At 42.3% G+C, this 26,549-nt stretch overlaps 1 protein-coding gene across 4 annotated transcripts; it reads right to left on the reverse strand.

Annotated features, from left to right (window-relative positions):
- Positions 1-508: 508 nt before the first annotated feature.
- Positions 509-13,544, reverse strand: LOC139155826 (dual specificity protein phosphatase 14-like). 4 transcript variants are annotated; one of them, XM_070731136.1, is made up of 2 exons: positions 13,470-13,544; positions 509-4,372 (listed from the first exon to the last, which is right to left on the reverse strand). In XM_070731136.1, the coding sequence occupies exon 2, from the start codon at positions 4,365-4,367 to the stop codon at positions 3,726-3,728; it is 642 nt and encodes a 213-aa protein (XP_070587237.1). In that variant the 5' UTR covers positions 4,368-4,372; positions 13,470-13,544; the 3' UTR covers positions 509-3,725. The 4 variants fall into 4 exon arrangements, with proteins under 4 accessions (XP_070587237.1, XP_070587238.1, XP_070587236.1 ...); XM_070731137.1 differs by having other exon boundaries at positions 13,456-13,512; XM_070731135.1 differs by lacking the exon at positions 13,470-13,544 and adding an exon at positions 7,140-7,632.
- Positions 13,545-26,549: the final 13,005 nt, after the last annotated feature.

The following is a 26,549-nucleotide window of genomic DNA, read 5'->3' on the forward strand; positions in this document are numbered from 1 at the left end:
GAGATCGCCTTCTGCCGTACGAATCCCAGCGGCCGGTTAGGTCCCACAGATTTGGCCTTCTCCGGGTCCCTTCAACTAAACAATGTCGGCCAGCGGGCCCCAGGGGAAGAGTCTTCTCTGTGGTGGCCCCAACCCTCTGGAACTAGCTCCTCCCAGAGATTAGGATTGCCCCCACCCTCCTTGTCTTTCGTAAACTCCTTAAAACCCACCTCTGCCATCAGGCATGGGGGAACTGAGGTATCTCCCCTTGCCTATGTAGTTTTATGTATGGTATGTTTGTGTGCATGATTTTTAAATAATAGGGTTTTTAGACTTTTTATATTAAATTTGTGATTGTATATTGTTTTATCACTGTTGTGAGCTGCCCCACATCTGCGGAGAGGGGCAGCATACAAATGTAATAAATAATAATAAAAATAATCTTGTCTATACAAATGTTTTAAATCAAATATCTATATATATATATAGATACACCAACCATAGAACTGGCAATAATGATCCAAGAAGCTACTGGTTCACTTTTTATTTATTTATATATAGACCTTTTTGTCACTGACGTCAAAAGACATCAGAACCTCTATATCAATAGCTCTTTTCTATGTACAATGTATACAGAGACCTTAGATAAACGTTTCCCAGCCATGGTGACTTTAAAGGTGCATGGACTTCAAATCCCAAAATTCAAGTACAGTAATTGAAATCCAGATGACCAAAGCTAGGGAGCAGAGCCTTAGATAACTTATTATATACACACATTTTACCATTTTAAAGGAAGACCAGCTTGTGTGGAAAACCCTGGAGTAAATTTTTCCTTGGAGTCTCTTGGAAGTTCTACCTGCGGATCCAACCTAAAAGTTACTCTGAACACCTGTACCATTCTTAGATTTGCTAATGACACATTCAGCCTTAAAATAGTTTTATAATTAATCACCCATTCATATATGAGCATTTTGGGAGGTATAAAGGTAACCTCTCCTTCTAGTTGAGTTTGGTCTTCCAGTGACTTCCTGGGCATGTTTTAAGACACCGCTAATGGTTTCTATCCAAATATTGCAAAGATCTGCTCCTATTTAGTCTCTGAACTCTGATAAAATGAAGCAAATACTATGAGGGAGAGGGAGGGAGATTGAGAATTTTAAATAACCCACCTGAGTTTTCTTCCTCACAAAAAAGTCACCCCTGTATTATCATATCCATTAAAAAAGTAAGATCTATTAAAACATACAACTCTGCTTCCAAAAAAGATGACTATTCTTTCAGTTTCTTTAGCGTAAATGTGAGAAGGGACTGTTTTGTAGCTGCATAAATGAAATTGCTTGCTTAGACTGCCTCCACCAGTGTTGGCGAACCTTTTCAGCACCAAGTGCTAAAATGGGAGTGTGTGCGCCCACGCGCCGGAAACCAGATCAGGGGCCAGGGGTGCATGTACACCGGGTGTCTGGTCTTCCGGTTTCCGGTGTGCATGCGCGCATTGAAAACCAGATGATCAGCCACCCGGTGCATATGCATTGGAAAGATGATCTTCCGGTTTCTGGCACACACATGCATAGTGGTCACCTAGTCTTCCGGTTTCTGGCACATATGCACATGTGAAGACCTGATCATCTTACCAACGTGTGCATGCACAGTGAGTGGCTGCTCTTTTGGTTTCCAATGGTCCTGCGTGCGTGAGAACCAGCTAGGCCGTGCACCAGAGCCTAGAGGAGCCACAGGTGATGGCTCATACGCCTGGAGAGCTGGCTCTGTGTGCCACTTCCGGCACACATGCCATAAATTCACCATCACAAGCCTATACCAAGATTTCTCAATCTCAGTGAAAATGTGGTCTTCCATTCCCATATGAAACTTAAGATACTGTTTTTTGAAAAGCCCACAAGTTAGTGATTGTATTGAAAAGTCAATGCAATTAGGATGGAAATGAAATACATTTTTTTCTTTTGGACAGAGAAATAGTTATGAAACTTTGCTAAGCCATTCCTTTTCATAGGAATAGATCCACTTGTTGGTTATAGATTTGACTATGCTTATTTATTTATTTATTTATTTATTGGATTTGTATGTGACATTTATGCAAAAACACATCTGGGCCTCTTCCATTTAGGCTGACATTTTACTCCAGAATTTGCCCCTAATAAAGTTCTTTTAAGACAGCTTTCTTCAAAAATGGTTCTCCCTCTCGGTATGCTGGAATGACAACTGATCAAGGCCATACTGACTATAAAAGATGGGAGTTACCATTTCAACATATCTAAAGGGAATCCGATTCATTCTCCATTTTTATCACATCTTCCTATAATTATTATGGATGTATTGTCCAAACACATGCTTTAATAATTGATTTAAACCATTTCACTATGCTGACCGGTTTGGTCACCCCTCCTCCTATTTGGTATCTTCTACTACACTAGTGTTTCTCAACTGGCAGGCTTAAGGTGTGTACACTACAACTCCCAGAATTCTGGGAAATTGAAGTCAACATATCTTAAGGCTGTCCAGGCCAGGGGTAGGCAAAGTTGGCTCTTCTGTGACTTGTGGACTTCAACTTCCAGTATTCCTGGGAGCCAATTATGCTAGCTTAGAAATTCTGGGAGTTGAGGTCCACATGTCATAGAAGAGCCAACTTTGCCTACCTCTGGCCCAGGCTGATCTCACTTGATAATCGCTCAGCTCTGGATATACCATTCCAATTTTATACCTTTGTATTAGAAAGGCTTTGCTTAGCAATCCTGGTTATAAAATACTACAATCACATAATCAGAACTACAGGACTGCTTGCTCGCACCAAATTGTGACTCCGCTGCTTGTTCGCTGTGCAAGTTTAAAACATTTTTGAAGTCGCACTTCTCACTTGACTGTGAAAGTGTTAACTTTCAAGATGTTCTTTTTCCTTTTTTAAGGTGCTTCCCTGGTACACATACTGTTGAATCTTTATAAGGGGTATGAAGGCTTGATTGACGTATTTTTTTCTTTAACCCCTTTTCTAATCTCTACCCTGCTTGAGTGTAACCTGAGCCAATATTCAAAAATCCTTATCTTCCCCACAAGAGTGGAATACTGTGGCCAAGTTGCTACCTGCTTAATGAATGTCGGTATGAAACAACATTCCTTTGTCGAGTTGGCCTCTTGGACCTATTGTTGATGGTTGTGCCATCCTCAGCTTCTTGGTTGCTGCTGCTTAGAGTTTATGTGCATTCCTCAAAATCCTGACTCTGGGTGGATCATTGTGTTTTAATTCACATCCCCTTTTAGGGCTTAACTCTTCAGAAAAGGTACTGTGCTTATTCAAAGTAAAGCAAATTCAAGGGAGGATTTCTGAAACTCTTGAAGCAGGGAGGGGAAAGAAAGGGAAAGATATTTCTCCTTACTATGCAAAGATTAATTTATAAAGACCTTGGAGTCTCTGCATTAGATAGTAATCTTTACTGCCTGTAACGTTTGCCTTTAACCATTTCTCATCTCAGACTGTAAGAAAGATACAGGTTCTTAGCAATGTTGGACAGGATGATAACGAACAGCATTGTCTTATCACACTGAAAAGTTCGAGCAACTCGTGTCTTTTCCATGATCTACTGTACTCATATTGCAAGGTCTTAGAGAAAGACTACCATTAACAGAATTTCTTACTAAGATCCACCACACTGAACAATCCTGTTAAAACATCCTAACAGGGTGGAACTTTTTCATTCTAAGTCAAGGTGGCCCACAGCCCATATCAATGATAATCTTTATCTCAAATTCCACAAGGGGACCAGCCCACGGGTCTCCTTTTCATAGACATCTGGGACCAACCCAATGGGTGAAGGCACCATCTTGACGGTGTTCTTGCCAAACAGCTTGCGTTCGTATTCAATGAGCTGCCTCCAGAAACCTACGTTGGGCCTTACCACCGGCCGCCTGCTCTTCACCCACTCGTGAGCATCCAAGAGGCTCAACCGATGGTATTTCATTAGGTAAGCAATACAGAGGGAGGCAGACCGACTGACCCCTGCCACGCAGTGGACTAGAGTTCTTCCGTTCTTCTTCCCTGTCAGGTGTATCCTATCGGCCACGGAGTCAAAGTACAAAGACAGGGGAGCATGGGGGAGGTCTGGAACAGGCACCTTCACATAGTCAATGTCTGGCCAGTTGGCGTTGGGGATTTCCATGGTAGCGTTGACTACACAGGTCACTGCCCGGGAGTACACCATGTGTCTATTCGACGCAGCATTGCCAGAGCAGAGATAGAGACAAGGAGAGATTTGAGCAATGCCTCCTAAGACCGACAATGTGTTTCCGGCTGCAGGAGATGGCTTCGCCACCGAAGTGGGTGGAGAACGGCGAAAGAACCCATGGTTCCGGAAATTCATGGTGGATGGTTCAGCATACATAACAGCTAAGGGGAGAGGGGGAGAGAGAGAGAGAAAAGAAGCAAAGTCTTAAGAGTTGGTACACTTTAACAATCCAAAGGTTAATGATTTCTCGTGTCTTAAATTTGACCTGCCCCACAAATACAAAGCTTTAACTCTCTTTTTTTATTCTAACAAATTGTTTGGCCGTTACTTTTCATAAGAGAGGAGCATGGGACCAGCGGCAACAGGGGACGAGGTAAGGGCAAGAGTTAGGAGCAGATTTTGGAGCCAACAAAAGCAAAGGTTGAATCAGCTGCAGTCAGCAAATAATACGTTGAAGCAGGACAAAACTGGTGGTGGAAGAGAAGGGAGAAGGGGGAACAAGCAGGAATAAGTACACAAAGGCCTGAAATAAGGGTGGTCAACCCAAACATCAGCACGTTCTACTTTTCTGCAAAGCTAAATAATCCCCCGTACCCTATGTCATTTCTCTGGAGCTCTCCAGAAGCTGCCGGCATCCAGAGGGGACCCCTGCTTCTTAGGCTAGACAGGGACGGTAAGGGAGGGGGAGGAAGGAACTAGAAACTATGATGCTGCAGGAATAATGCGCAGGAGGGGGGGGGATAATGGAGATGATGGGAAAATGGAGGAATGGGGGAGGGAGCAGACAGCCTCTTAAAGGGGCAGTAGAGCCTCTACTATCCCTAGGATTCGCCCCAGCCTGGACTGTTAATGCGCATTTCTCCGTCGCCTCTCTCACCCCTCCCTCTGTCACCTTAGCTATGGGCTCAAAAACTCAGGTGGGGGAAATTCTCATGCTAAATTGTGACTCATAGTCCCCCAAGATTAGTGCAAAGGGAGAAAGGCAGCTTTGGCACCAGCGGTTCTCCTCGTTTTTACCAGGAGACGAAAAGTCCAGTTTGCATTCACTGTTCCCCTTTGGTTTTGCTTCCCTGCCCCAGTTGCTGACCAAGGATCTAAATTTTTTTTTTTTTTTTAAATCCCTTTTCCATAAAGAAGATCGGGATTCCTACTGCTATCTTGTGCCCTGGTGGAATATACTGTGTTTCCCTGAAAATAAAACCCTGTCTTAGATTTTTCTGAACCCTGAAATAAGTGCTTGTCCTTATTGCCCATGCACTCAAAAGCCTGCCTGGGCTTATTATCAGGGGGTGTCTTATTTTGGGAGAAACAGGGTACAGATGATGTTTCTGAATGTGCCAAGGTCTTTCAGGATAAGATTGTAGGTCTAAAAATACGATGCTATTTAGAGTTCTTTACATAAGAACAGGATATAGTGCAACCAGCCAATTTGTGCTCCCATTTATATTGAAACTTGTATCTTGTACCATAACCCCACAGCCTAAATTCGGGGGGGGGGGGGGAGGATAGTCTCCCCGTTTCAATTCAGATATGCTTGCATATCTAATAATAAACATGCTCTTCTAAAATGTTCACTTCCAATTTTACGTACATTGTTTTTCCTGTCTAGTTTTGCCTCCTAGTTATATCTGCAGAGTCTTTGGGAATTCAGCTGCCAGTTACTTTATTCTTTCACCTTCCATTTCTCTGAAAACCTCCTGGTTCCAAACTTTCTTCCCCACAGATACACCTACGATGCTGAATCATCTAGTTTTCAAACTTTAAAAGATGCAGACCGTACTTATTTATGTATATGTACTTTATTTTAGCCCCTGAATTAATACATGATTTCCCCCACATACAAGCCATCCCAGCAAGGTTGTGCAAACAATAAATATTATAAGAAATAAAACAAAATAAATGTAAGCTTGCCAAGTGAGAACCGCCCATCTCATTCAGCATTGTGCCCTTGATGCCAATTTGAGAACACCCACCTTACCTCAACGGAGGGTTGCCAAAATCCATCTTCTTTGTTTACCACAACTTTTTCAGCAGTCATTGCAACTCCATTTTGACTTTTGCCTGGTCACATGTTCCCTTCCATTCCTCTCAAAGGGCACCAATCTTTGTATCTGGTTTCAGGTCTTTAATAGCCCTTAAATAATGCCTCATCTCTAATTCTCCTTCCTTCAGCACTCGTCTACTCAAGATTTAGCTGAATTGTGCTGCTGTCATGGTCTCTAACAGCAACTGAGTCTACTCATATTGAACACAAGTCTTCTAAAGGCGTGGCAGCTACTATAGTTGGGTCACAGTTTTAAAGCAAGTTGATAGACTCCCCACTTCAGCTAATCACAACATATTTATTAAATATATTTAGTTGTATATGTATATTTAAATGTACATTATACATATATGTATATATATATACAGTATATATGTGTGTGTGTGTGTGTGTGTCACATGGTTTGTTTGTTTTTTGCTGAATTTGAAAATTAAGGGATTATATATAATATATATATATTAATATATATATTAAATATAAAAATTATATATATATGACGGTCTTTGTATATTCGGGTTTCTTCCCGTGTAGGATTTCTGGCCAGAAATTTCCAAATCCTATACGGGAAGAAACCCGAATATACCAAGACCATCATACCTGTACCCGTGAAAATCTACGAAAACATATATATATGATTGGCATGCATTACTTTCAGCCCCTCGTCATTGGAGGGGGCACCTCACTCTCGCACACCCCCTAATCCCTTCACTGGATATCAAAGTCCACCCCACTCCCAAATATCCAATTCCTTATCCCTCCTCACATCCCCTTCTCCTCCCCAAGGCTCCACTTTAGAAATAATTATTTCTGGATTTACAAAAAACAGCAGCTCCAGTGAATCCTCAATGCCCAGTTTTGCAGGAGAAAAATGAAAAAAACATTACCAGTCAGCGCTGTTTTTCCACTGGAGACTTTCGGGACAGTTCCCACAACAACTCTTCTGGGCCAAGAAATCAGCTTTCTTCCTTGGGGAAGAAGGCTGAGGGTTTCCAGATGGGTCTGCCTTTCCTTCCTCCTCGCCCTTCTTCCAAATAGCCCACTCTATAGAAGCAGCGTCTGCACAATTCACACCAATCAATATAATAAACCTCTTTCCTTCTGTCCTGCCGGTCGGGCTCGTCTCCTTCCCGCAGGATTTCTCCAGTCTTCCTTCCTCTTTCCTGGGTGGGGAACTGGAGTTTCCTTCCCTGGTTCCCCCACCCACCCAAGCCTTGCCTATATACCGCCCCGGCTGCCCCTCTCCTCGGCTGGACCACTCGAGCGTTGGAGGCAACAAAAGGTTGCCATGGCGACGGGATGCGGAGGAGGCTGCTGTCGTCAGCGCCCGTGACACAAGCCAAAGCTCGCGGCGGCGGAGGAGCAGGCGGAGGTGACCGCGCAGGCGGGACTGAGAAAATGCCCACGGATTTCCCCCTCCCTCTTCGGCTTCCGGCCCAGATTCTCCGACTCCTCCCGGCCGCAAAAAAAGGGGGGAGCGTGAGCTGCAGGCATAATTGCTGCAAAAGGGGGAAAAATGAACGTGGGAAAAAAGAAAATAGTTCAAACCTACGAGGGAGGGGGGGAAACGAACCCTGGGTTTTAATCTGGACATATCTGAAAAGATTAGTGGAACGGAATGGGGTGGGGAAACTGCCGTTTGCAATTGATTTTCTGTTTTGTGCGACATAGTAGGGTAGTCTAGCCTGGGCTTTCCCTAGACTGCAATCCTGCTGCAGCCCTCCTGCGCAAACAACCGCTGGCAGGATGGACGGCACTGAATTGATCCTCAGCTTTGCAGCGCCGACCACGTTTTTGGCCAGCACGTTGTGCGAATTCCCCCAAAGTAAGGAAACCACATAGACCTGTCAGAAGCATATCTTCATATTTTGGTGTTTCCTCCACATCGCCAATATCTTTGGTTTTGTTTTGCAGGCCACCACTTCCAGTATAAGGCACTGCCATTTGGGTTGTCATCAGCGCCTAGCACTTTTACCAAGGTTCTAGCTGCACTGGAGGTGCATCTTAGGTCTAGGGCTATACATCTCCAGTGCTGATGACATTTTAGTTCAAGGTTCTTCTTATCCATCAACACGTCGTCATCTACAGCTTATGGCAGCTATCTTCCAGGAGCATTGCTTTTCTATTAATATGGAAAAGAGTTGTTTGCTTCCATCTCAATCCATTCACCACTTAGCTACAGTCATTGATTCTCTGGAGTGTATCATGTCCCTTTCCCAGGAGAGATAGTCCAGCATTAGAGAACGAGTGTCATGGATTCTCCATAATCCTTCAGTTTCCCTGGACATTCTTTCATCTCTCTTAGGTAAAATGATATCTTGCCTAGATATTGTTCCATGGGCACGGTTACACTCCAGACAACTACAATGGTTCTTGCTCCCACATCAAAAGGCTGGGCGGGGATCTTCCAAGCTAAAGGTAACACTTCCATCAAACGTCAAGCGTTCATTACATTGGTGGGCTTCTCCAGCCATCTCGGTAGGTTCCATTTTCCTACCTCCAGATAGAGTCACAGTCACTACAGACACCAGTCTGTCTGGATGGGGTGCTCACATGGATGGGAATATTGCCCAAGGTTGCTGGGCTCCCGAAGTTGATCGCTGTCCCATCAACCTCTTGGAACTAAGAGCTATATTTCTGGCTCTTAAACGTTTCGCCAGACAGAACCCATATCGCATCTCCGATATTAACACCCTTGAAAATGTCCAAAGATACTTCACCAGAAGAGCCCTTCACTCCTCCACTCGAAATAGAATACCCTATGAGACTAGACTTTCAATCCTGGGCCTAGAAAGTTTACAACTAAGACGCCTTAAACAAGATCTAAGTATTGCCCACAAGATCATATGCTGCAACGTCCTGCCTGTTGGTGACTACTTCAGCTTCAACCACAACAACACAAAAGCACACAACAGATTTAAACTTAATATTAACCGCCCCAAACTTGACTGTAAAAAATATGACTTCAGTAACCGAGTTGTCGAAGCATGGAACTCATTACCAGACTCCATAGTATCATTCCCAAACCCCCAACACTTTACCCTTAGATTATCTATGGTTAACCTATCCAGATTCCTAAGAGGTCAGTAAGGGGCGAGTACAAGTCCACTAGAGTGCCTTCCGTCCCCTGTCCTATTGCTTTCCTATATCTCCTATACCTTTCTTCTATTCCTATATCTCTTCTTCTATTCTTTCATTGATATGTTCTATTACTATAACTTCTTTTCTATTATTTCTCAGATATATTTTACTATGAGTATCTCCTCTATAACCTCCATCATGTATTTTACTATGTGTATATAGATATATACCCACTAAAACCCTCATTGTGTATGGGACAAAAAATAAATAAAAAATAAAAAGATTAGGGGTCATCGTGTTCTGGTTCTCACTGATAATGTCATAGGTAAGGCACACGTTAACAAGCAGGGGGGAACTCGATCAAAAGGCTTGAGGCGTGAAGCGCTTCGGCTTGGTTTTTGGGCAGAAAAACATCTTCTATCTATCATAGCTGACCACATTTCAGGGGAAGATAACACTCAGGCAGACTGAGCTGGCAAAATTATTTACAAATAGACGAAAGTGAAATGAAATAGTAGAAAATATATATAAGATTAAGAATACGAGAGTTAAAGAGATGAGAAGAAAAATTTTACATAAATGATATTATACACCAGCACAACTTGCACACTTCCAGGGGAAAGGGAAAGGTAACTGTTGGCATGGTTGCCAAAAGAAAGGAATTTTTATGCATATGTTATGGGAGTGTGTTGAAGTTCAGAAATTTTGGAAGGAAGTGCAGAACGAAATAAATAAAATGCTAAATATTAACTGGATAATTACAAAAGAAATAGCGATGTTAATTAAACAAAGAGAACTAAGAGGTTTTAAAGAAATAACAACTGCAGCACTGGAAAGCGCTCAAGCGGTAGTGGTATTGGGTTGGAAAGAGTCTATAAAATGGACAGTACAGAACTGGTACTGGTACATGGTGGATCACATTCATTTTGAAATCATGGAAATAAGATTAAACAACTTTGATGAAAATAAATTGGAGAAGCTGATGGCACGATGGAATAAGGTGAAAGGTTATATGCTGAGTAGAATCTGTGACGAAAATGTAAAAAATAAACTCCAATCACTCTTTTAATAATAACAAATGCAAAGTAGAGCTAAGGAAATAAAAAAATATATATAAATTAGTAAATATTTGAACCCCCCGCAATTGGTGGTGGTGGTGGGATTGTCAGTCGGGTGATGGGCACATGTACTGTGCACCGTTTTACGTTTGTTTTATGTAACTTTATGTGCAAAACCAATAATTTTTTTTTTCTTAAAGGCAGACTGGCTGAGCCACCAGGATCTAGATCAAACAGAGTGGCTTTTGCATCCAGAAGTCTTCAGGTGGGTAACACGTAAATTGGGTCAACCACTAATCTACTTATTTGCTACTCCTCAGAACGCTCAGTTGCCACGTTTCTACTCTCGCTTCCCTTCAAGGGGAGCGGAAGCCACCAACGCCCTTTGAACATCATGGTCGCCAGTTCTATTTTACACCTTCCCTCCTTTCCCCTTGTTGTCCAAGGTAGTTGGCAAGGTGATTCTGCGTGCCTCCGAACTGATTTTGACCGCTCCGCATTGGCCGCGCAGAGCTTGGTTCACGGACCTAATGTCTCTGTCACAAACGCTGCCACTCAGACTACCAACCCAGCCAGATCTCCTCAGACGGGGAAATCCTTTATCTGGAGGTTCACTGGTTGCAGCTAGCCGCTTGGCGGTTGAGCGGGAGGTCCTCCTATACCAACAATTCAATTCAATGTATTAGATTTGTATGCCGCCCCACTCCAAAGACTCGGGGCAGCTCACAACAATAATAAAAACAGTATAACAATGGAACAAATCTAATAATAAAATTATATTTAAAAACCCCAACAATTTAAAAACCATACAACACATACATACCAAACATAAAATATAAGAAAGCCTGGGGGCGATGTCTTAATTCCCCCATGTCTGATGATATAGGTGGGTCTTCAGTAACTTACGAAAGACAAGGAGGGTGGGGGCCGTTCTAATCTCTGGGGGGAGTTGATTCCAGAGGGCCGGGGACGCCACAGAGAAGGCTCTTCCCCTGGGGCCCGCCAAACGATATTGTTTGGTCGACGGGACCCGGAGAAGGCCAACTCTGTGGGACCTTATCGGCCGCTGGGATTCGTGCGGTAGAAGGCGGTTCCGTAGGTATTCTGGTCCAATGCCATGAAGGGCTTTAAAGGTCATTACCAACACTTTGACACAGTGTGACACAGACATAGTGAACATTATCCAAGAGTCCAGACGTCCTTCCACTATCAGGATATACCAGACCACATGGAAGGCTTTTCAAATTGGTGTCTGCATGAGGGTCTCTTGCCTTTTCGCATACCAATGCCAAAACTACTCCGTTTTCTTAAGCTGGGGTTAGACAAGGGATTATCGCCACAGACCCTTCAGCGACAAGTAGCGGCATTATCCTCAGTGTTGTCATGCGAACACTTCATATCTTTAGCACGTTACCCCATGGTTCCCAATTCCTTAAGGGGGCTTCTAATATCAAACCCCATTGTCCACCATTTTCCCAAGTGGGATTTAACTTTTGTGTTGGATTCTCTCCAGGACTGCCCTTTGAGCCCTTACGTGAAATGACCTTCCAATTCTTGACCCATAAGGTGATATTTTTGGTGGCTATTACTTCTGCTAGGTGTGTATCTGAGTTAGCCTCCCTCTCTGTCAGACAAGGGTTATGTGTTTTCCACTCAGATAAAGTAGTGGACCCTTCATTTACTCCCAAGGTTAAATCAATATTTCACCGCTCTCAGAAGCTGGTGTTGCCTTCCTTTTGTGCTAATCCCACAAACCAGTTAGAGAAGAATTGGCATTCTTTGGATGTCCGAAGGGCCCTTAAAGTGTACTTTGACAGGACAGCTCCTTTACGTAAGACAGAGTCCTTATTTGTGAATTATGGCCAACACTCTAGAGGGCCAAAGGCTTCGGCCTCTAATATTAGCAAATGCATCGGAGCTACCATCAACCATGTGTACAGCCTTGGAAGCAAATTCTCCCTCTCAACCGCACGGCTCATTCCACCCGTAGCACTTCTACATCGGCAGCTATATATAATACTTACACTATTATAAGTATATACTGTATATATATATATATATATATACTTATAGTATAATAAGTAGTATTATAGCATTAAATTCAGTTTTCTTATTTCCACTTATTATCAGCAGTCAGATAGAAATTCCACGTCCTACCTCATGGAGGACTGAGTCTCAAACTGGAGATATTACATGATGGCCAGAAGTATATATATCACAAATTTTGATTGACAGGCTCAGTTCTCAATGTGGTTGGATGAGGAAAACCCTATCTGAAGGCTGACTCCAACTTACGAGAAGGGGCGTTCAGGTAAGTCAACGCCCTTTCTAAATCCTAAAGTTTATCTTTATTTATTTATTGGATTTGTATGCCACCCCTCTCCGCAGACTCGGGGCAGCTAACAACAACAATAAAAAAGTACAGTGTTCCCTCGATTTTCACGGGGGATACGTTCCGAGACCGCCCGCGAAAGTCGAATTTCCGCGAAGTAGCGATGCAGAAGTAAATATACTATTTTTGGCTATGAACAGTGTCACAAGCCTTCCCTTAACACTTTAAACCCCTAAATTACAATTTCCCATTCCCTTAGCAACCATTTAGATTATTACTCACCATGTTTATTTATTAAAGTTTATTTAATTTTTTTTTTATTAAAGGTGGATGAAAGTTTGGCGATGACATATGATGTCATCAGGCAGGAAAAACTGTGGTATAGGGGGGGGAAAGCTGCAAAGTATTTTTTAATTAATATTTTTGAAAAACCGTGATATAGGCTTTTCGCAAAGATCGAATCCACGAAAATCGAGGGAACACTGTATATAACAAAATCCAATACTAAAAACAGTTAAAAACCCATTATATAAAAACCAATCATACATACAGACATACCATGCATAAGATTGTAAAGGCCTAGGGGGAAGTGTATCTCAGTTCCCCCATGCCTGGCGGCCGAGGTGGGTTTTAAGCAGCTTTCAAGCCATAAATCTTTTTTTTTTTTTTTTGCAAGAAAAACATGACAGTTTAATGGAACTCTGATTAGAAGTAGTTAACCAAATAGCTTACTGTTCCATTTGTACCTTGCTGGCTGGCTCAGCGGAGGCAAGTTTCGTGCTGTCTTTACAGGAAACAGGAAGCTAGAATTCAGCTAGTTTGTCAACTAGTTCTTATGTAAATTTCTTGTTTACATTCTTCCAGGTTCCTATCTTTAAGCTCCACCTTCTCTGAGCAAACTTTGTAATTATTGTGTAAATACCCTTCCTCTCCAAAAGCAGCTGCAGTTGAGCTATTCTGATTGCAATTTTATCAATAAATAGAAATATTATATGATAGAACTGCAGTCATAGCTTGCCTGCATTTTTGGGGGGGTGTTCCTTTCAAATATCTTAAAATTTGCATGGTGAGTTTTCATGAGTACAAAGTCATATATCATTTTAGTAATTAAGATGAGTTTTTCTTTTGCTTATTATGGTAAGCATGACTCAGCACAGTACCTCTTTTCTCCCACTTTCTTACAAGGAGAAGAATTTACTGTATTTTACAGATCATAGGTCCTCTCCCTTAAAAATATTAGAAATTGCTACTGTATATATTTGGATAAACTACCTCTTTGCAAGTAATATGTAAATGCCATGAGAAAGCTTCAAAATGTTGCTCGAATAAAACTGAGTAAATTGATTTCCAGTAGGGACAAATAATTATCCTAATTATTTAATGCAATTAGTGGTCTAGACTCTAGAGTACCAGTACTGTATAACAGAGAAGGAACCTGAAGAGGTGAATCGTGGATAGTCTAAGAGAGAAATGTTGGGGGTTAGGGGTTGACATTATTGAGTCCGGTAATGAGTTCCACGCTTCGACAACTCGATTATTAAAGTCATATTTTTTACAGTCAAGTTTGGAGCGGTTAATATTAAGTTTGAATCTGTTGCGTGCTCTTGTGTTGTTGTGGTTGAAGCTGAAGTAGTCATTGACCGGTAGGACGTTGCAGCATATGATTTTGTGGGCAATACTTAGATCGTGTTTTAGGCGTCGTAGTTCCATGCTTTCAAGGCCCAGGATTGTTAGTCTATTTTCATAGGGTATTCTGTTTCGAGTGGAGGAGTGACCACAACTTGAACCAGAATTTCCATTGCTAAGTAAGATGGATGTTAAGTAAATAATCTTTTTTGTCATAGTTAAATGAATAATTGCAGCTGTTAAATGAAGCACACAGACATTAAGTAAATCCAGCTTTCCCCCATTGTCTTTGCTCAGAAGGTTGCAAAACAGAGTATCTCCGGAACCGCCTTCTGCCGCACGAATCCCAGCAGCCGGTTAGGTCCCACAGAGTTGGCCTTCTCCGGGTCCCATCGACTAAACAATGTCATTTGGCGGGACCAGGAGAAGAGCCTTCTCTGTGGCGGCCCCGACCCTCTGGAACCAGCTCCCCCCAGATATCAGAGTTGCCCCCACCCTCCTTGCCTTTCGCAAGCTCCTTAAAACCCACCTCTGTCGTCAGGCATGGGGGAATTGAAATTTTTTCCCTTCCCCCAGGCTTATAGAATTTATACATGGTATGCTTGTTTGTATGATTGGTCTCTTAAATTGGGGTTTTTAAGATTGCTTTTTAATATTGGATTTGTACATTGTTTTCTTTATTGTTGTTAGCCGCCCCGAGTCTTCAGAGAGGGGCAACATACAAATCTAATAAATAATAATAATAATAATAATAATAATAATAATAATAATAATAATAATAATAAATGGTGATCACATGATCCCGGGACATTGCAACCCTTGTAAAGACACACCAATTGCCAAGGGGCTGAATTTGATTACAAGACCATGCAATAATTGCAAGTGGGGTATGGGTTGTAAATCGCTGCTGTTGTAACTTTGAATGGTCATTAAATAAATTGTAGTATGTTGAGGACTATTCAGGTGTGGAACACAGTGGGATAGTGAAAATGGAGCTCCATCCCAGAGCATCCAATTTGCACTGACAGATGTTGAAAGAAAATGCAGGGCGTCCTCTTTGGGCAGCCTCTGCGTTCTTCCCGAAAGCGTTTAAAAACCCCAAAGCCGGCAATTTTAATCATGAAGGCACCTTTATGACAATGCTCAAAATGTACTTTCAAAATTCTAAGTGAGATGTTTCTGTAATTTCACTGTCCTATAGCTCCTCACTTCTAGGATGTGGGTAAATTCGTTGACCTGCTTGTTTTGAGTCCATTGATATGGGTATTGTTTTGAGGTTCTTGGAAAATCCTTGGTCAAGTCACATGATCGTCAAGCTACTCCCGCCTGGTCACATGGCACAAAATAAGCCACACCCACAAAATAAGCCATGCCCACAGTGTGGTAGTAAACATTTTGGTAGCCTTTCACTGGGACTACTTGTAGTCTTATTGTACTAGCAAATGTTTAAAAGTTTTATTTGATATAAGCTTCTGGTTTCAATAGATCTTCTGTGACACAGGTGGAGAACCATGGCCCTTTTATAACTTGTGGACTTCAACTCCCAGAATTCCTGAGCCAGCCATGTTATAGAAGAGCCACCCATTACCAACCCTCAAGGTTTGGTTGGGACCCTCAAAGGAAAACAGAACAGCTGAAAATTAAAGTGGGAAACTGCCAAAACAGAACTATTCCTCAAAAAGGCAAGAGCAGTCACTTCTGAATTGTAAAAGGAACTACCCATATATAGACATGACTGTGTCATAACCAGGATTTGATCTCAGCAAGGCAGCTTTATTTTAACTTAATAGATGATGACTTCCCTACAAAAGCATTTGTTTTTTAAGTGCTTGTGAAGGGAGTTAAAAATACATTGTCAATTAATGATGCTGTGGCAATTTGGCAGTAGGCTTAGTAATGATTTTCTAAAACATCTCGCTGTTATAATAGCACCTCCCCAATAGCGCCTATTGAGAGGAGAAGAAAAATTCAGGCCATTTTTAAACATCTGGTCATATGAAGACTGGGAAACAAGTACCAATATCATTTTACTCATTATGGGTCCTCCTATGTTTGCTTGCATCATCCCGAGGGCGATTGTAGCTGTTTTATTATTTGTATTGTATTTATTGTGATTATGATTTTACAATCTTCTTGTGATTGCGATTTTTATAACTTTTATACTGGTGGTCTTATACTGTTTTAATATTGCTTTTAGTACTGTTTTTAGTTTATATAGAATAGAGTAGAGTAGAGTAGAGTAGAATAGAATAGAATAGAATTTTATTGGCCAAGTGTGATTGGACACACAAGGAATTTGTCTTGGTGCATATGCTCTCATCGTACATAAAATAAAATATACATTTGTCAAGAATCATGTGGTACAACACTTAATGATTGTCATAGGGGTCAAATAAGCAATGAAGAAGCAATATTAATAAAAATCTTAGGATATAAGCAACAAGTTACAGTCATACAGTCAACATGGGAGGAAATGGGTGATAGGAATGATGAGAAAAACTAGTAGAATAGAAGTGCAGATTTAGTAGAAAGTCTGACAGTGTTGAGTGAATTATTTGTTTAGTAGAGTGATGGCGTTCGGAAAAAAACTGTTCTTGTGTCTAGTTGTCTTGGTGTGCAGTGCTCTGTAGCGACGTTTTGAGGGTAGGAGTTGAAACAGTTTGTGTCCAGGATGTGAGGGGTCAGTAAATATTTTCCCCGCACTCTTTTTGATTCGTGCAGTATACAGGTCCTCAATGGAAGGCAGGTTGGCAGCAATTGCTTTTTCTGCAGTTCTGATTGTCCTCTGAAGTCTGTGGAGGGCAATTGGGAAAGTATGGATTGGATGAAATGTATGACTGAGATGAATGAGTTGAGTGGAAGGGTCAGTTCATCTGACGCTTAGGAGGTGGGAGGGGTGGGGGAACTCATATCTGGGGTGACAAAGGGCAGGAATATTCCAGTCTTGGTGGAGAGAAGCAGATATGGCAGGAGACATGGGGCAGGCCGCTCTCCAATAGCACTTGGGGTTTTGCTGGATTTGCTTGTACATAGTTCAGCAGAGTCCCTTGCTGTGGCCTAGAACATGGCGGCGGTGAAGGCTCTAGACCGAATTGCACTGTTACAACCTCTCTCTGGTAGTAGACCCTGGAAATTTCCTTGGTTTACCGAGGAACTCTGGAAGATGAAGCGCCAGAAGAGATGTCTAGAGATGCGTTGGAGGAAAAGTAAATCTGAATCTCACCGAACACTTGTAAAAGCTTATATGAGCTTATATGGAGACTTACAATGTGGCACTCAGAGTGACAAGGTGTGTGTATCATGTCAACCGGATTGCATCTGCAGAATCCCGCCCAGCTATACAGTTTAGGGTGACTTGCTCCCTCATTAATCAGGGGGGAGTTGACAAACCCTCGCAGGGTAGTGCTGAGGATTTAAACAAGTTTTTCGCAGATAAAATTGCTCAGATCCGGACAGATCTTGACTTTGACTGGAGTACAGTGTCGGCTGACAATGAGTCAGTTGAGATGACAGCAGCCCATCTTAGTCCTGTTGTGTGGGAGGAGTTTCACCTGATAACACCTGATGAAGTGGACAAGGCCATGGGAGCTGTGAGCTCTATCACCTGTTTGTTGGACCCCTACCCCTACTGGCTGGTTTTGGCCAGGAGGGAGGTGACAGGGGGTTGGGTCCATACATTTCCACCCCACGCCCACTGCGTGAAGCAATGGAAGTAATATGCTGGTGTCTGGAAGCTGTTCGAGTCTGGTTGGGTGTTAACAGGCTCAGACTCAACCCCAACAAAATGGAATGGCTATGGGTTCTGCCTCCCAAGGATATCTCCACCTGTCCGTCCATCACCCTAGGGGGGAGGGAACTTTTGACTCCGTCAGAGAGGATCCACAACTTAGATGTCCTCCTCAATTCACACCAGACTTTGGAACTTGACTGTCAGCTGTGGTGAGGGGGGTATTTGCCCAGCTTCACCTGTTGCAACCCTATTTAGACAGGGAGTCTCTACTCACAGTCACTCATGCCCTTATCACCTCGAGGTTTGACTACTGCAATGCTCTCTACATGTAGCTCTTTGAAGAGTGTTTGGAAACTGCAAATCATGCAGAATGCAGTTGCGCAAGAAGTCGTGGGCCTCCCAGGACATGCCCATGTTTCGCCAGCACTCCATGGACTGCATTGGCTGCTGATTGGTTTCTGGATGCAATTCAAAGTGTTGGTTATAACCTATAAACCTCTACGTGGCATTGGACCCAGATTACTTGTAGGACCGCCTACTGCTGTATGAGTCTCAGCAACCGGTTAGGTCCCACAGAGTCGGCCTTCTCCAGGTTCCATCAACTAGACAATGTCGCTTGGTGGAATCTAGAGGAAGAGCCTTCTATGTGGGGGGCCCAGCCCTCTGGAATCAGTTCCCCCCAGAGATTCGCACTGCCCCCACCCTCCTCGCCTTCCACAAGAACCTGAAAACCTATCTATGCCGCCAGGCTTGGGGTCACTAGACCCTAGCCTCTGGCCGATGAATATGAGGTATGTTTGTGCTTCAAATGGGAATGAATTATTTTTAATGCTCCAGGGTTTTTATAATGGGTTTTAGTATAGTGAATTATATTAATTGGATTTTAGTAGTTTATATTATATACTATTTTCTTTGACGCGTTGTGAGCCACCCCGAGTCCTCAGTGAGGGGCGGCATACAAATCCAATTAATAAAATAAATAATAAAAAATAATGTATAAAGCCATCATGCAATCTTGCAGTAACTCTTTTACTTTGTTTTTTTTAATTAAGATTTTATCTCCCTGAAAAGTTACTACAAACCCTGCTTTTGCCAATTCTCTTACAGATAGCAAGTTATATATAAGGTTAGGTACATATAACATTGGTAAACTTTTATTAATACATGAACAATATGCATTACCTTCTCCAGATGCTCTCAATTTCCAGCCATTTGTTAATGATACATGCGGGTTACTTTTAGTCATATTCACAAATCTCTCTTTACTTTTAGTTATACATTGAGATGCCCCACTGTCTATTATCCAGATATCATAGTTTACATTTTTATTCGTACTTGATATAGCTGCACTTACATCGTTATAAGCTCTCTGCATGTTACTAGCATTCTGCTTTTTTTCTCTTTTTATAAAATCTGGCTATATGACCCTTAGCCCCACAAGAATAACATTTCCTAACAATTGAAGAGTTTTTCTTCCTGTGGTTGTTTCTCTTTCAATTGTTTTCTATCTTGCCTTCTTCTAGACTCTTCTAACAGTCTCCCAATTATGCCAATTAATGTCAGTTCAACTCTGGTCAAAACTTCCAGTGAAGACACATAATCATCGTAAGAGTCATTCAAAGAAAAAAGAATAATATAAACTTGATGCAATTCTGAGAAAATCAGATCTTTTTCATGTAGCTCTAGTAATGTTCTCTTCATAAACTCCAAATGAGCTAACATGTCACCACCCTTTAACAAACGTGCTCTGAACAGTTTATGCGTAAGGTGTATGTGGGCACCAACACTATCACGAACATAAAGTCTCTTTAAGGTATTCCAACACTTGGCAGCAGAGTCTTCACCAGATATATGGATAAGTTGTCGATCACTGAGGGTCAGTCCAATAATGCTAAGAGCCTTTTCATTATCCTTGTTAAAGCCATCTATTTTCTTCTTATCTTCATCATTTGTTGGATCCCAGGCTGTAACATCCGGTGACTTGTTAACCATAGTCCATAATCCTTCTTAACGCAGAAATAAGCTGCACTTGATAGACCAGGAAGCATAATTTGTTCCATCTAACCAGGTTATCAGAGATGAGCTAGTCGACTGTTCTTGTGCCATTGTTAGTTTAACAGTAAACCACAAGTTAGCTGCCTGAATATGAAACTGAATATTCACACTAACTCTCAATATCTCTCTGGGCCCATAACCAATGTTAGTGTATGAGCAGAGTAATCCTTGTTTACCAAGGTTGTGCAAACACAAAAACATTTAGATTGAGATTAGTTGTGAATAATTATTCAGCCACACACGGATATACTAACTTGAATTAAAGTTTACTTTGTGAAATAACATATTCAGATAAACAGTCTAAGTCATGCACATAAGTCAGAATAACAATCCAAAGATTACCAAGTTCATAGTCTTTCTTGCCAGTTGTCTTTGTCATAATCAGCAAACAAAGAAATCAAGCCTAAACACATTTTACCCATAATATATAACTACAATAGAGAGATTGCAGAGAAAATGCAGAGCAAACCTAACAATGAGTAGCCATTAACAGTGAGTAACCAAAGAGAAACAGAGAGGATGACTCAAAAAAATAAGCTATGAACTCTCACTCCCTCTTGTGGCAGTCTGCAACACCTCAGCTAAATACACATAGCTCAGTTATAACACATATTGTTGGTTTATATATATATTTCCAACCCAACCGTTATGGACAGAGTCCTAACAAGTATTTTGTGCGTGCGCTTTGTGTGCGGGTCACACACTCAATCTGAAAGGGGAGCTGCCCAGAGGGCATGTACGGGCTGGAAAATGAACTTCTGGCCAGCAAGTCTTCCAGTTAACATAGCGCACATGTATGTACCAATCAGCTGGTCAACATGCATGCTCACACCAGAAAATGGAAGATCAGCTCTTTCAGTTTCTGGCACTGCTATACATACAAAGTCCACCAAGAGACAATTGGACTTTCTGGACTTTTCATCTGCAAGCAAACAATGGAAGACCAGTTCTTCCGATTTCCGGCACTGCCACACATACAAAGTCCAGCTGATCGTCACATGTGCACACGCGCCAGAAACCCGGAAAGGAACAGGAGACACCGTGCACGCCAGGGGTTCGCCATCATGGTCTTAATAGAAATCATCATCAGTAGTAGGCGTAAGGATATAAACAGGGAACAACCCCACACTAACTGGTACCGATGTTTCCTAGTTGGGCAATGAAGCATCTGCAACGAACAATGTAGCTCAGAGAGTATCTAGCATTCCATAGATCAGAGGTCCCCAACCTTTTTTGCACCAGGGACCGGCTTTAAGCTGGACCAGTTTTCCATGGCCCGGTGGGGGGGGGGGGGGGAGCTAGCTGTCAGCGGCGCCGTAAAAGGGGCGATCAAGAGAGGAATGGGTGAATGAATGGACGGAGGGTGGGAAGGAAGGAAGGAAAGAGGGAAGGGACAGGAACAGAAGAAGGGTGCAAAGGAAGCAAGGAAAGGTGTGAAAGGGGAGAGTAAGAGAGGAAGGAGTGAAAGAAGGGAATGAAGGAGGAAAGAAGGGAGGAAGGAAAAGGAAAGCAAGAAATGGAGGGAGGAAAGGAAGGAAGGAAAGAAAGAAAGGGGGAAGGGACAGGAACAGAGGAAGGAAGCAAGGAAACTTATGAAAGGGGAGAGTAAGAGAGGAAGGACTGAAGGGAGGGAGGGAGGGAGGGAAGAAGGTAGGAAGGAGAAAGAAAAGAAGAAATAGAGGAAGGGAAGGTAAAAGAGAGAAAGAAAAAGAGCAAGAAAGAAAGGAAGAAAGAGAAAGAAAGAAAGGCAACTTCAAAGAAAGGCTCACTGAGCATCTCTCACTCTCTCTTTCTATCCCTCTTTCTTTCTTTCTCTTCCTTTCTCTCTCTCCTCTTCCTTTATCTCCTCTCTCTCTCCCTCTCTCTTTCTCTCCCCTCTCTCCCCCTTTCCCTCTCTCTTTCTCTCTCTCCCTCTCTTGCTATCTCTCCCCCCTTTCCCTCTCTTTCTCCCTCTCCCTCTCTTTCTCTCTCTCCCCCCTCTCTCTTTCTCTCTCTCTCCCCCTCTTTCTCTCTCTTCTCACGCGCGCTCCCTATCCCCCTGCTAGCCCACTCGGAATATTCAAAATAAGAAAAACCTTCGCCGGCAAAGGCTTTTCTTATTTTGAATATTCTGAGTGGGCTAGGAAGAGAAGGGGGAGAAAGTAGAAAGGAGGATGGGGACCAAGAAACGAGGAGGAAGAAGAGGCGCGCGATCCTTCCGAAGGGCCGAGGAAAGACCGGAGCGCGCAGCCTAGCGGGGGCTTCTCTCCGCTCCGCCGGCGCCTCCAGACCTCTGAGTTCCTCGGGCTGCTTGCGGACAGGCTGGCCTCCTCGCGTGGAGCCAGCCAGGCTGACGTCAACGCGTAGGGCTGGTCTTGCCCGGCCGTGGGGCGGAGGGGGAAGGATAAGACTTGGGGGGGGAGCTTTTACAAGGAGGCGCAGCGGCGGGCGGAGAGAGGGAAGGGGGGGGCAGCAGCGTCCCTCCTGGCCTTGGCGGGCCGCCCGACCCTTTCCACCTCCTGCAAACGCGGCGGGAGAGCGAGGAGCCGGTTCCGGCGGGCGCGGGGCTTGGCTGGCTGGCGGGGGGAGCGCCGCTGGTGGTGCGGAAAGGCCGAGGGGGCTCTGGTGCCGCGGACCGGCTGAAAAACCCCAACGGCCCGGTCCCGGTCCGCGGACCGGCGGTTGGGGACCTCTGCCATAGATCATGCACAAATAAAAATTAAATGAAGGCCCAGAAGATAGGTGTAGGAGCCAGAAATAGATGTGACATTGTGGTTATAGAACCACCTACCTCCGGTATGTGATGCTAATATTTCAAACAAGCCACCTGTTCACATTTTTATTCACAACCATTAGTAGATGATTAGGTTCCTTTCCATAAATGGCTCAATTCTGTTAAAGAGACAAATTGCTTTTTAAATGTATTTATTTTTGCCTATGGGCTGCTTGATGCAATTTCTAGTCATGGTTGTCCCAAAGGTGCTTTTTTCAAGAGATAACTGGACTTTCTGGGGGGTTTGTTTTGGATTTGTTTTTTGTTTTGTTTTGTTACGGGGAGCTTCTTGGATGAGAAGCGAAACATCTTCAAAGAAAAAACAGAAAGTCCAGTTGCCTCTTAAAAATAGCACATTTGGGACAATGAAAAAGTGAAAAGAACCACAGAACGTTAAGTTAAATTAAAAAAAGAAAAACCACTGGGTTTCTGTGTCAATATTCTTTTGCTTTTGGACTTTTTTCAACACCCAATTAGCCACCAGCCACTTCCCTTAAATCTGTTTCAAAACACAAAGCACTCACCCCCTCCCAACAGGTGTGAAAGTAACACTTCTTTAATATAAGTTGGATGGCCAAACTTGCCCATTGCCAGGCAAAGAATACCAGTTGTGGTTTCTAAAACCCTTTGCTACCCGTTTGCACATGCGCATTAACATCCCGGGTGTGAGGGCGGAGCCTCCTCCTGCCGGTGCTACCGAACCGGAAGCATCCCCACTACTGCAGAATACACTCATTTCCTGTTGGACTGTAACAGAAATACAGACGCCACAGCTTTTACAAATGGTGCGCTTTATTTATTGCTCCAAAATAAAAGCCAATGAGACGGAGCGGGAGCGAGGGAGGTAACCAAACGCCAAAAAAAAAATAAAAGAATAATTGTAAATGGTAAGGACGAAAAGGAGGGCATTCCCCAGAAAACCGCACTGTCATTTGTGGGGATATGTCAGGACTGCCCTCCTGGTATGATAAAAGATCTACAAAGAGGAAGGATAAGTTTATCTACAAAAATTGGAGTAAATCATACTTTTCACCTTCTTCCAAAATACAAGACTGGCCACCAAGGGAAGGGTTGATATAATAAGTCAGTTTCACTATTTGGGACAGGAGAAGGGCTGGGAGGTACTGTTTTTTAATGTCCTGCTCTATACAGGTAGTAAGTGAGGGGCTTTAGGTACAATTTTCTCATCTCCTTTTAGTATGAGAGACGAGTACCACGATTCCATTCAGATGGTCTCAATGTCCTAAAAGAGTGTCTCTTGAACAGCTTTAAAAGTGAATGTTTTGGCACTAAGGATCTTTCCTGTTGTCATACTTAAGAATATCAGAAAGAGCCACAGAAAAACGTCAACATCTACAAGGCAATCAGTGGCTTTCTGTCGTATTAGGTCAACAGAGGCTGTCAATAAACCGTTTACATCCTGAAATGATATTTAATCCTTAAAGCAATTGTCTAATACCAGGTGGGCATGTTATTTTCTTGTTAAGATATTGTGAAGTAGGAAAATCGAACTTTTCCAGACATAATTACATTACTATTTTTTTTTAATCATTCGGAGGATGCTGTAATGAATCAGAGGCTGCAAAACCTCCAGCTATTTTATTATTTGGGTCAGTACATTAGACAAATGAGGAAAATGTACACTGTCTTTTTAAAAATAGCTGTGGAGTACAATTCAAAAATGATAAATATAAGCATATGTAAAATTAGTAATGGTCAGTGATTTGTTAACTTTGAAAGCAACCTAAAATTATCAGGCACACTTTTACATTTTAAAAGTTATAGGGATCCTAATCATTAGGGAGAAGTGTTTTATTATTAAAAGGTTTTATTCTATATCTAAACAGCCCTAGGAATTTCATGAGAAATAGCTCCAGAAGAACTTAGATTGAAAGGTTTACCAATTATTCCCCCCAAAGATTTGGGGACTATGAAAATTAATTTTTAGCAGTCAAAATGATTGAACAGATGTATTATTGTATGTACGTCAAATGTAAAATTAAAGTGATTCCCCACAACCAATATGGTTAACAAACAGCCATTGTGGTCTAATAGTAAAAGGGTTTAATCTGATCGTGGAGACCAGATTCAAGTCCACCTGCAGTCGTGGAAGTTGACTGGATGACTTTGGGCCAATCCCCTTCCCTCTTTTTTATCCTAATCCAACCACAGCATTTTTCTAGGGACAAGTCAGAGGACGAAGTGCTGTGGAAGCTGCTCCAAGAGGAAAGGAAAGGATAAACTGCAAGTAATTAATTGATTGACTGTGGGTGGTTACATCTTCCAATATAACAAAAATACCAAGTTTCTTACTAAGGTTCTACCAAACCTCTCTTTTCAAGAACTGCATTATGTTGCCTTATTTCATTTCATTTATTTTATTCTTCTTGTTTTCAGAGAGGTGGGAGAAATATTAGATTAGGAGGAAGAATAGCTAAAATATAAGTAGAAAGCCCTTTATAGGCAGATCTGTGTGTGCTTATCTGGGTATCAACCCTAGTCCTGGGTTGTACAAACCTACATAGATTCATACATGCCTATCATTCTGTTCCATTTTAGGATAAGTAATATTAGGCAAAGCACAGAACAGAAGTACGAAGCAGTAAGGCAAGGAAATTAATGGTATGAGAAAGGAAAATACAGCTAAATCTGGTAAAATGATTACTGTATACTGTTTTGCTGTTTCAACAGCCCCAAACCTAACAATCTTATTTCTGGAAGCATCGGTGTTCTGTAATATAGAGAAAAATAATAAACTCCACAAATCTGTTTCAATTGAAGCCTGATTACTCTTTGATTGGGCATGTTGCAGCACACATACTTTGCAAAACTCCGACAGAATATAATCTAAACAACTAAAATCAATGGTTTTATGGCACTGCTTGCATTTCCATGATTATCTAATGTACTCCCAATTTTATGGAGGTAAATTCTCCCGAACAGCATGAGATTTGCTTCCATGTTAAGAATTAGGGATCAATATATTTTCTAATGCCTCCCAGCATTTGGTTTTTTCTGTTACCCACATCTGTTAGCCACTGGTTTTAGGATTAAATACCGGTATATCTCCTAGTCGAAAGCCACATATATTAGGTTTTAGTAATCTTACTGTACAGCCTTGTTTGCAGAGATGCTTTTTATTTTATTTTAATTTCAATGGCAGCACCATTTAGAACTCAGGCCCACTTCCTTAAAAACGGAGTGGGGGACAAAATAGGAAAGAAGGGATAAGGTCAACCCTCTCCTCGTTTTTCAACCACTAAGGGAATGATGATCGTTAAAATGAAGAAAAAAGAAAAGTGTAACGTAATAAATAAATAGAGAAGTCAAACAAATAGGTAAAGCAGAATAATAATAACTCTGTGAGTGTGTGTGTGTGTGTGTGTGTGAGAAACACATTTGGCACATTGAAGAGAGTATTTACATGGGAGAAGGGAGTGGTCCAAAGCTGAGAGTGGACAGTCAGGCAGCAACATGGAGAAGAAGAGATAAAGCTGAATTTGTGGGGTAGAAAGGATAGACTCCTTCCCTCCCCTCCATTTTCCCTTAGCCCCCTCCCAAAAACCACCTTCCGCTATTCCCTCCAAATCAGGAATCACTCAGTCGCTGATCTTCAGACATTGCTGGGTTTGGGAGAAGAATGGCAGATCCTCTTAACGTCAT

This window comes from Erythrolamprus reginae, unplaced genomic scaffold (assembly GCF_031021105.1).
Source record: "Erythrolamprus reginae isolate rEryReg1 unplaced genomic scaffold, rEryReg1.hap1 H_7, whole genome shotgun sequence".
NCBI lineage: Eukaryota > Metazoa > Chordata > Lepidosauria > Squamata > Dipsadidae > Erythrolamprus > Erythrolamprus reginae.